This window comes from Eleutherodactylus coqui, chromosome 1 (genome assembly GCF_035609145.1).
Source record: "Eleutherodactylus coqui strain aEleCoq1 chromosome 1, aEleCoq1.hap1, whole genome shotgun sequence".
NCBI classification, from domain to species: domain Eukaryota; kingdom Metazoa; phylum Chordata; class Amphibia; order Anura; family Eleutherodactylidae; genus Eleutherodactylus; species Eleutherodactylus coqui.
The window spans coordinates 364,317,076-364,329,081 of record NC_089837.1 but is presented as its reverse complement, the minus strand read 5'-3'; the positions used below and the strand labels follow the sequence as shown (position 1 = coordinate 364,329,081).

Sequence of the window (12,006 nt, the reverse complement as noted above, 5' to 3'; positions counted from 1 at the left end):
GTTTCGAGTAATTACTCAATCGAGCACCGCGATTTTCGAGTACTTCAGTACTCGGGTGAAAAGATTCGGGGGGGTGCCGGGGGGCGGGGGGAGGCGTGGCGGCGCGGGGGGTAGCAGCGGGGAGCCCTCTCTCTCTCCCTCTCCCCCCCCACTCCCCGCTGCAACCCCCCACTCACCCACGGCGCCCACCGAATCTTTTCGCCCGAGTACGGAAGTACTCGAAAATCGCGGTACTCGGGCGAAAAAGGGGCGTGGCCGATTACGCTCGCTCATCTCTATTAAAAACATAAAAATATTATGAAATTTTAGCATTAAAACGCAACACTAGTCTCAATTTATGATTTTAACCAAAGGGCTTTTTTCAAGAAACACATAATCAAGGACAGCTGCTCAGCAGCACAGAAGGAAGATTATGGTTTGAAATTAGATTCAAACTATTCCTACAGGTGTCTCAACTTTTGTAGATTACTTTAAAACCTCCTGAGTCTATATAACAAGTGTTAGAACAAACTGTATTACAATGCCCTCCAGGGCAGGAATTGGACAGTTTTGCTTTTCAGGACAGGTCACTCTGCTATGATAATAGCAAGTAAAGGCAATTAACCAAAGAGGACAGTCAATTATACCCCTTAGAAGTGTAGGTCTCTTGTACATAAAAAAGCCAGGGTTGCAGTCAGTACAGTTTCATATAGCATCAAAAGGCACTTGGAAACTGACAGTAATCAGGCCTGTTTCCCACAGGCTACAAAATCTGGCTACAAAATTATAGCTACAAAATGCATGTATGTGAAGCCCATGATTTCCAATGGGTTCTTTCAGGCTACAAAACATCTCTCATGTGAAAGTGAAGTTTTGTTTTTTTACATTCCTGCTTTCCCGCGGAATCCACGGCCTGTTCGCACTGCGGATCGGACGGTTTCTATTGACTTCAATGGAAGCCGTCCGTGAGGGATCTGCAGTGAAATGGAGCATGCTGTGATTTTTTTGTGGACCAAAATGTCCACAAATCAAATCCACATGCTTTATTTCATTTGCGGACACCCATGTATGCCTATGGGCGGCTAGATTTGCAAACCTTTCACGTGGGTGACCCCTGAGGATTCTGTAAATCAGATCCGCCCATGGACATTGGGCCCTAATCTTCCTGTTTTGTATAACTTATTAGAATAAGATTAACATTGGTTTCATATGTCATATTACCAGATACATAGAAAAAACAGCATTTACTGTTCAGCCATAAGCAAACGGGATTATCCTCAGGGTATGATGGTTGGCATACAAAGGATTTGTACTCTAAACACAGGCTCTTTGTCTACAATTGACCTCCACAAGCTTTATTGTCCTGTCACATGACAAAAAACAACACACCACAGTGTCAAATAAATTCTTGGCTGTCTGGTCTCTAATTGAACATTTAGGGTATGTCCACACAAAATCTGTTTTCCACAGCGGAAAACCTATGAAAAAATCTGCCTGTGTTATATACAGGTTTGCTGTGGCTTTTCTGTGGATGCGCTACAGATTCCAGCCCGTTCATTTGAAAGGCTGAAATCTACAGTGAAAATATGGAACATAAATTGACATGTTGCAGATTTTCAATCTGCACCATGGCTCAATTTATGGTGCCAATTCTTGTTGTGATATGTGGATAAGACTTGAAGAAAATCCTTGCCAGAATATGTTCAGCATATAGCTACATGTGAACTTTGGGTCTAATACCCAGCATCTCGAACATCACTGCATTGTCTGACTAAGGGTGAAGCCATACAGCGCGGCTGTTGTACGTGGCCACACCATGGCTGTCTGTTGTGGTCAATAGCTGCAAGGCCTTGCGGTAAAATCGTAGGCCATTGGCCACTGCAGGTGGATGTTTAGCTGTGTGTATCCCGCATGGTGTAGGTCAACCCTAAGCTAAGGACCTGTTACACCTCAGCAATGAGTTCATTGATATCAGCTGTGCGGTCTTGAGGATCAGAGGAAATCCCCAACTTTCCTCGCCGCTCCTTTTCCAGCTTTCTTCGTCGCGAGACTTGCACTCACCCGAGTATTCCAAGCCACAAAAGTCCATACCTTGGACTGTCCAAAAAAAGTTGCACTGCTACAGAATTGATATAAAAAGCATGGCAGCAAATAAAATTTCATGGCAAAACATTTCAAACAACATGCCTACCTTACTGGCTTATCTCCAGGACCCATATCTTGAAATCCCATTTCCTCCAACTTGCAACGACGATACAGTTCATAATGCTTGCTGTGAGTCTGTTCCCTCAAGTCCTCCATGTTAGTGCAAATCAACATTTCACGCAACTTTACAAAATCACAGTGGCTCTCGTTTTCCACTAGTAAAAAATGCAGGTAAAATAATCAGCAACAAAAATTTAATCACTCAACTAAGAAGAAAAGCTACTTTATAGATTGCCCAAGTGTCTGCCAAATGGATAATGCTTTGTTCAGGTGAGTATATTGGAGTTTTCTTGAATTACCCCCCGCTTTGGAGCTAAATATACCGCATAGCTCTAACAGACAGCCATAATGGCATATTCACACTCTTCACACGAACACAAGTGTAATTACATGCGCCTCAGCGCAATGTATTTGTGCACCAAGTTTTTTTTTGCATGCGTATCGGCATATCTTACTCCACTTTTCCTGCCTGCAGGGCATGCTCATTGGCACGGCAAATGCACACACCAATTGAAATGGCTAATTAGTTCCAGATCTGTTCTTTTTCTAGTGGAATTACTCAGTGTTTCACGTTTCTCTTTGCATATTGCGCATGTATTTGTGCACCCCCTATTCACATCTATGGGGACCTCCAGTGCACAAATACGCAGAAAAGTGCGCACACAAAATACAGAAATGTGAACGAACTCATTGTACTTGGTTATCTTGCATCTTCTTTAATCATAATTGTTTCTTATTTTGGGATGACATTTTATGGTTTTAGAACCAATTACTAGATTTCCACAGTGCTATGAATGGAAGATACAATACCCCAGAGCTGATTAGTATTGGAAACTGAGAAAATACTATTTTATTCTATTTCAAAAGTAAGAAAACATCATTTATATGTCAAATATCATTTACATTTAGGGAAAAAGCACTAAACTTGATAGCAGAAGCAAATGCCTTGCTAGTCTGTTTGCCTTACATAACCTTCCAAGGACGTTACATTGCTTGGAAAATCATTAGTTAGCGGCACACATTTAATTACACAAGATAATTAATGGATTTTATTTCCTGAACCAAAAGAAATTATATAGCTGTATCTAATCTCTGGAAACCTCTGCACTAGTTTAGCGTAATAGACTCAGAAGTTTAATGCGCACTATTTTAATACACTTCAATGTAAACAGGTACGCCCAAAGGTATATGCATTGACTATGGTCATACTACAGTCCCATTGGTTAAAGGGGTTGTCTAACAATTGACTTATCCTCTATCCACAAAATTGGGGATAAAAGTCTGATTTGGTGTGGGTATCTCTGCCAAGGCCTGCACCAGTTCCAAGAAACCAACAGGGAGTCCTGTGTACAACTACCCGCAGCTATGTGATATTGAATGGAGCTGTGGTCATGCATGCATGGCACCGATCTATTCGTCTTCAACGGGGTGAAGGAAATAGCCTAGCACTTGTTCTCGGCTATCTCAGTCAGTCTCATTGAAAATGAATGAAGCAGAACTGTGCATGTGTGACCACCACTCCATTCAATTTCTTCCTGACTGTGGGGGATGCAGTGATCATGCAATGAGGGTACCAGCAGAGCATTGAAGCTGAACTGGAAATGGATTTAACATGGGATCAATGTTTGCTTTTTTTATTTTCTAACACAACTCCTCACTGCAGGGGGTGCAATGATCCTGCAGTGAATAGGAGAGAGGGGGCACAAGACCCCGCTTCTTAGGAGCATTGGTTGTCTAAGTGGTGGGACTCCCACGAGCAGACTTCTATCCCCTATCCTATGGATAGGCATTAAAAGTCAATTGTGAGACAACTTCCTTTAACTGTACATTAATTAAATGTTCAATATACGGAAAGAACAGACCTGCTGTCAAAACCACATTCCCCATATTAAAATACATGGCTGCATCTTTCTGTACTATCATGATACAGACAAGTAGTTCTGTTCCTAAAAGGTTGGGAGCTGCATAAAACAGGATGGACTATGGGTGCTGCACCCCTGCTCTAGTCCTTTCTTCCAAGTGGAAGTCTTACTTGAGTTCTCAGCAGAGATAAATAATGGGGTTGGTGCCAAGATGATCTGGGGTTCCTTCTCAATGGACATAACCTGATGTATTATAGAGGCAGCTTATGTTATAAGGCCAGTTGCACAAGGGCGTATTTGCATGCGCAATACACAGGGAGAATAGAACCCAATGATTTCAATGCGTTTGTTCGTATTTCCATATTTTGCGCACGCATTTCGGTCGTACAACAGCAGCAAAAAAAACAAAAACAGGTTTTATTTTCCCTGCATATTTGTGCACCAATGGACCCCACAGTAGTCTATGAGGGGAGTGGGTATAACCGCGGCAAAACCGCGGCCGTCTGCATAGGATTGCGTTTGTTAACGCAATCCTATGCAGGCTTTGAGCGGCGGAAATTCCGCCGCGGGATTTCCGCCCGTCTGCAGGCGGCCTTAAAGGCAAAAAAAAATCCCTTCCTGACTCCAATCTGGCAATCGAAATAACCCCTGGATCAACAACCCTTCTGAAGTTATTACGGATTATAACATATAATATTTTATTGCTCAAGACAGACATTTAGGCCCCTCTTTCGAATTTGCCCTCACCACATCAAATTCATTTGTTATTCCATCTTTTTGACACACATCGGGCCTCATTTCTCAAAACAGTCTAAAACTGTTCTTGTAGCAACCAATCAGATGTCAGTATTCATTTCTGAAACTGCTATGGTAAGGTGAAAGCTGTGCTGTAATTGGTTGCTATGGTCAACAAAGGCAGTTTTTGTTGTTTAGTGTGCATTCACACGTAGCAGATTTGATGCAGATTTACCGCAGCGGGAAGCCTACATCAAAATCCGCACCAATTTTGAAACCGATGCACAGCAGACTTCATCCCTTCAACTGAAAGGGTGAAATCAGTGTGAAAATCAGCACCAAATGGTGCAGATCCGCACTAAATCTGCAGAACAAAATATGCTGTGGATTTTGGTGCATATCTGTCTACAAAATTTGCCGTGCGTGAAAGCACCGTTAGAAAGTTGTGATAAATGAGGTCCGTTCTATTGATTTCTCAATTTAATTTGACGTCATCCAAATTGATGCAAAACACACTTAGTCTTTTTAAGTAACTAACAAACATGAAGGTGGGTTCCTGTACCTTGTACAATACCCCATGGATACTGCCGAGCCTTTACCATTTTATTTCCAATCTTAATTTCCTCCATACTCCCCACCACTGCAAAAGGAAGCTGGGTCTGAAGGAAGCAAAAATAAATGCCGTATTAGCATATTATTCAGGTATTTTGTAGTTGACAACAATGGATAATACGAACGGAGACATGTAGTCAGAGGCGTAACTTGAAGCTCCTGGGCCCCAATGCAAAACCTGGAACGGGGCCCCCGAATATAACGCTTTATTCATAGTACTGGGCTTCCTATATGGAGAAGAGTGGCCTTATGGGCCCCCCAAGGCTCCTGGGCCCGGGTGCAACCGCATCCCCTGCATCCTCTATAGTTACGCCCCTGCATGTAGTTTTACTGAAAGTGAATAGTCAAACAGAAGGAAAGAATCAAATAAAGGGGCATCACTGAAATCTTACATTCATTGAGCCATTCAGCTTGCTAATGGTCTCATCATCAGTTGGAAACTGGTAAATCTGCACCCCGTTGCTGACCAACTCGCTCATCAGCTTTGTCTTGAACTTCTGTAATTCTGACTTGGAGATGACATCTGCTTTAGCAATGACAGGTATGATGTTTACCTGCGAACGAGCACATTCCACATGTAAGATAACAGATCACAGGTAAGATAACAGATAACTCATGTAGACACCTGTGAAGACATCCAGTGTAACGAATGCAGCAGTATAATGAATGTTACATTGTAATAGCGAATACAGTCACTTTCCTGCTCTGTTACAAAGTAGCACGAGATTCTTTTAAGGGGGCATCAATCAAGTCTATGCTTTGAATGACAGAAGTGTGACCACCCAATTCTGGAACCTGCGTTGCACTTTTGAACTAAGGGTCTTTTCACATCATGTTAAGAGCCGAAGGCAAAGAGTGTCCTTTTGGTCTTTATTGGGCAGGTATAGCATTGTAAGTCTTTTCTGTGGTACTACACTATTCCACACAAGAGGTATACCGTAAAGAGATGTATTTCCATGTACAGTGGGGACATGTCAAAGCCTTCCAGAGATAAACGGTGGGAGATACTCCTAGAAGGGAGACCTCCAATGTAGCCTCTTAATGTGATGTGAACAGAGCCAAAGAAATCTCATGTGTTACACAGCATCTCAGACACGGAGGTAGGATTCTGTGTGAGCACTGAAAGTGTAAAATGATAGGCGACCTAATGACCATGTAAAGATATATCAGGGGACAATACAGAGAGCTCTCCCATCATCTATTTATACCAAGCACTGTGACAAGGGGGCATCCTCTACATGTAGGAAAGGAAAGAAGATTTCTATACCAACATAGAAGGGAGTTCTTTACTGTAAGAGCAGTGATGCTATGGAACTCTCTGCCTGAGGACATGGTGATTGTGAATACGCTGGGCGCCTTTTTTTGAGTGATACAATATTATATGTTACAGTTACTAATAACTTAACTAGTTACTAATAATCGTTGAACCAGGGATTTATTCTGATTCTCAGATTTGAAGCAGGGAAGTAATTTTTTAACTGAAATGAAGATAATTGGCTTCTACCTCTTGGGGGTTCTTGCTTTCTTCTGGATCAACATTGTAGGATAATGAGCTGAACTGGATGGATGGTCTTTTTTTTTAGCCTTACACAGTATATTACTAACTCAGTCTTCCATCAGCTACATGGGGTCTGCCAATTATAGTCAATGATAGACTATATAGTGTTCAAACAAAAAGTCAATATAGAAGGTGGGTTCTTTATTGCAAGAGCAGTCAGACTATAACTTTCTGCCTGAGGACGTAATCATGGTGAACTCACAAAAAGAATTCAAGGCCCCAGTAGTAAACATGACCCTCAAGTAGAAATAGCGGCCCAGAGTAGAATTAGCACCCACCAGTAGAAATAGCACCTATAAGACACACCCAGGCTTAGGCAATAGAAAATAGGATAAAAATATGACATACTAATTAAAACTTCTCTGGTGGTCTAAAGAAGTGGAAGGTATAGTTTCAAGTGGATATAGATAGCTGCAGGGGTCCCAGTAGTAAACACGACCCTCAGGTAGAAATAGCCACCCCGAGAAGAAATAAATAGCAGCCCAAGTAGAAATAGCATCCACCAATAGAAAGAGCGCCCCCCCCCCCGTAGAAATAACCCCCACCTAGTACCTCTGGTGGAACAGCAACCGCGCCAGAAAGTATCATAGTATGTAAGGTCGAAAATAGACATATGTCCATCCAGTTCAGCCTATTAAACCCCATTAGTAAGTTGGGACTCTCAAGTTAATTTCTCCCTTGGCTACCTATTGAAATGATCCCTGAAAGTACTTTACCTTCCCTGCATAGCTCTGGTCCTGGCACCGCTGAGCATTACAGGCTCTGACCTCTGACATTTCCTCCTGGCATCTGTTTTACTGCACTTCCTGTAGACACAGCACAGACACTGGGAGGAAGTGTCAGAGGTCAGCGCCAGTGATACTCAGTAATGTCCAAACGGGAACTAACAGAAGTTAACGTTTTTTCTGATGGGGCTGCCAGTCTCAATGATCAGTTAAGGCACTTTTGCATTGTAACTAATCATTATGTAAGCAGTCAGAGGGGTCTGGTGTTGCCAGACCCCTCTGACGTTGGACCAAAAGATGAACACTTTTTTAGCAAAATTTTTTCTTGCTAAAAAGTGCGTCTTTTAGTCTAAACAGATTACTTCAGAAGCGTTGTTGATACAGACATGTAGTCTGATTGCAAGATTGGAGTTGGGAAGGAATTATTTTGAAAATTGGCTTCTACCTCATTGTTTTTTTTTTTGCCTTCCTCTGGATCAAATTTGCAGGATAATAGGCTTAAATAGATAGATATATAGGTCTTTTTGAGCCTTACACATTATGTTGTCAGATCAGATTTACAAGCTAGTGTTGAATCCTTTCTCATAGATGGGGCACCGACATGTGTTAGACAGTATAAGCACACAGATAACTGCATAACATCTGTTTCTCTCAGATCCAATTACTACATTAACATATATGTTATTTCAATGACACCAGATAGACAAATGGTAAGTACAGCAAATATTTCAGAAACCTAAAATGACTGAACAGAAAAATTCCATCCTGTCAGATCCTTGTTTCACTAATGGCAGCTCTTGGCCAACGGTTCAACAGGTCCCATTGATTGTTAGTGAAGCCTGTCGAAATCAGTGGGATCCAATAAAATGCCCAGCTTTCTCCTTCTAAGAACCAATGAATGACGTATTAGTATCAATATATGGGGTGATACAAATATAAAGCAGTATACAGTACCTTGCTGTCCAGCTTTTTCATGGTTATGAGATCCAGAGATTTGAGGGAATGTCCAGTGGGAGCAATGAAGTAAAGGCACACGTGAACGCGGGTGTCATGGTATTTGTACAATAATCTTTTTATCTTTAATTCTTCTTGTAAATAGGCTTCAAACTGTGTGTCAATATAGTCAACGATGGGCATGTAGCTGGAAAAGAATTAAACATTATAACCAGCAGTAGAAAAGATGGCTGAAGAAGCTCCAAGCTGCCCGCTGTTTGACATATCTATATCCATTTACCTTCTATTGAGGATGTGCATGTTAGTTCCACTCATTCGATTTGGGGCCATTTAGTTTTAAAGGTCCTTTTAGACAAGTTGATTTTTCTTGAATAAGCGAATGATGTCAGCACTAAGGCCGGCTTCACACGGCTGTGGAATTCCGCAGCGGAGCCCGTCACGGCGGCCCCCCCCCCCCCCCCAGAGACCCCAATACTTACCTCTGGACACGGCCGCCGCGCCACATGACACGGCTGCCGCGCCACATGACACGGCCGCCGGTAGGCAGGGAAGCGGTTTCACGCTATCTTCCACTGTGCTACATGCAAATAGAGCATGCCGCGGGTGAGGACGGGTGATTTTACGGTGCGGAATTTTGCACCGTAAGCATTGTGCTATTAGGTTCAATTGAACCTAATAGCTGCGGGCAACGTATTAGGCGGCGGAAATCCGTCCGTGGAAAGGAGCCCTAACTCATTCGCACTTGTGCAGCCTGTTTAGACAGGATCTACGAAAATCTGAAGCATATATTGGCATGCTGTGGATGTAAATAAATAAATAAATAATAATAAAAAAAAAAAAAAATCACACTGCAGATCAATTTCAAGATTTTTTTCTGCAGCATGTAGAGGAGATTTCTTTAAGGCCAGCTGCACACGGGCAGAACCTATTCCGCATGCAGAATCCCGCAGCCGAATCCAACCCGGTGCCCGGCCGGTGACCCCTGCAGACCCCTGCATATCCGTCCGGATTTACTCTCATCAGTGCTGTGGATGTGGCGGTGTCGCGCCAGCACACATGCGCAGTACAGATGACGCCGCGCCTTGGATAGGCAATGATGTGTATTCCGCTCGTGGACAGGGAAAAGCGATTTTCTATAGCATGTTTATGGGTAGAATTTGCTGCAGAACGAGGAGGCAAACGCCCGCTCTGGATTCTGCTATGCAAATACGCCCGTGTGCATTGGGCCTAACCCAAAAGGACCAGAAACTTTTTAAAGCGATTTTACCCAGGTGGTGATTCTTTTTAAAATCTTTTTGTACTGACCTTTTTTTCCCCTTTTACTTTTATTAAAAAGCTAAAAAAAAAAGTTTTAATTTTATAGTTGTTTATTTCAAAATTTTGTATATTTATGCTAAAATACAGTACAGAAATGTTGATATATAATTTGTATAGTCTCAGACTACAAGGCGCATATGGCAACGGTTTTGGTTGGTGTCTGCATTAGGTTATTTTCTTTTTCAGGAATATATTTTTATTTTATTCTGTAATTTTTCTTTACTTATTTTTGTAGCTTTTTTTTTTTTTAACCATCTGTTTCCCCCATGGCATCACATAAAACCTCTGGGGGTCATTCACATTTTTCCCAGTCACAGAGAAAAACATACCCCTGTAGTGACAATAGTCACTAACAGAGCTAATCCGGGTCTTGCTAGTACCCTGCAGGTCTGCTGTGACAGAGGGCTCCAGGCAGCCACATTATTGCTGGGTCGCACAGTGAAACACTTTAGTATATAACGCTCATTGAGCTCTATGTAGCCTGTAAAGGAGAAGGCAGAAGTGGTTAAAAACGGCTTCTTCCTTCTCCTCTGGGTCCTCAGCTGTGTCCAACAGTCAGAGACCCGACCTGCTGCTGCTTGATTGCAGAACCAGGAGCTTTAATTCAATGTCATACTTCTGCTATTGGCCGGGGTTAAAGCCCAGGACCGAGCACCGTATATTTACTGTGCTTGGTCCTTAAGGGGTTAAATCTCATTTACATTGCTGTGAGCTTTCAACATGCAAATCTGCAGCAGAAAGGTCGAAACATAGTAGACACATGTAAACCTACATTTTCACGTGGCGGATTAGTTACAGAAATTTCTGAAAATCAGCCATATACATCTGATTGGAGTTGTTTCTACAATAAGCACATGGATTTCTACAAACCCCATTCACATGGAAGGGACATAGAAAGTTTGGCAATAAATCTGCCACATATGAATACATCCGATCATTGTCCAATCAATGCTGATAGCGCAAGGGAACGCGCCATTAACAAGGTAAAAGGTAACACCCAGTTGTCAATTTCACACATTTTCAGGAGGAATAAGAGAGGAATGGCACAACCAGTTCAAGGAAAGATGAATTGTTATTTCATAATGAATGCCAGTATTTACTAAGACAGACAAGTCAGGACAGCTGAATCTTCTACATTTTCCCAATACAAATATATGATACAGGAAAAAAGTTACAAAAAACAAACCTGTCTTCTTTGTTTATCTGGTCCCCAAAGCCCACCGTATTCACAATAGTCAACTTCAAGCGAACGTTGCTCTCAAGGAGGTCATACGTTTGTGCTTTTAACTTTACGGATGGTTCATAATGACTGGATTCATTTTCTTCAAAGTTAGTATTGAACAGGGTGTTAATCAGTGTTGACTTGCCAATGCCAGTCTCCCCTAAAATACAATAAAAAAAAAACCATATACCGCATTTTCAAAACAGATCACACACATTTTTGTTATAATTCCACAGCTGTGGCTGGGTTACAGCAAAACTTGCCATTTTTAAACCAACTTTAATGGGCCAATTTAAAAGGGTTATCCTTATCTGAAAATCCTGCAATCTTTGCAAAAGATGGTTACAGCAAAAACTCAAATTTCCAACTAAAATGCAACGTAGACTTATCTTCTAAAAGAATCACTACTACTCCTACACAAATTGTATTTCCCTAAATAAAATGAATTGCAGTTGTTACAAAACTACAGGAAAAAGGGTTGGGCATTGAAACTTTATTACAGGATGTGAGCCAAATCTGATTGGATGAGATCCAGTCTAACCTCCAGCCATTATTAGTGAATGTCAGTGAAATCACAATGCAAGAGCAACAGACTGGCCTTAGCATGTATCCTACAGAGCCGATCAATCCCTGCGTGTACACAGTCTTCTCTATGAGAAGAAGTCTAGTCCATACAACACAGCAGTTGTCTTCGAAGGGTGAATAGCACAACACTGACACATCTATAAAGAAACCTCACAATGTGCTGTGGGCATGGGTGGTCAGAAGACACATAATGTATGACAAATATCCAGATGCAGAAAATAGTAAAGTCAGTAGAAGACTGAGCGGCAAAAT

At 41.9% G+C, this 12,006-nt stretch overlaps 1 protein-coding gene across 2 annotated transcripts in view; it reads right to left on the bottom strand.

Moving 5' to 3' along the window:
• The window catches only part of SEPTIN10 (septin 10), a 63,156-nt gene that overhangs the window by 18,633 nt on the left and 32,517 nt on the right, over positions 1-12,006 (bottom strand). For both annotated transcript variants that reach the window (XM_066577906.1, XM_066577909.1), the window contains exons 4-8: positions 11,134-11,329; positions 8,631-8,817; positions 5,786-5,947; positions 5,344-5,440; positions 2,171-2,339 (exon numbers count right to left, since the gene is read on the bottom strand). In XM_066577906.1, coding sequence (XP_066434003.1) covers positions 2,171-2,339; positions 5,344-5,440; positions 5,786-5,947; positions 8,631-8,817; positions 11,134-11,329 — 811 coding nt within the window. The remainder of the gene's footprint in view (positions 1-2,170; positions 2,340-5,343; positions 5,441-5,785; positions 5,948-8,630; positions 8,818-11,133; positions 11,330-12,006) is intronic.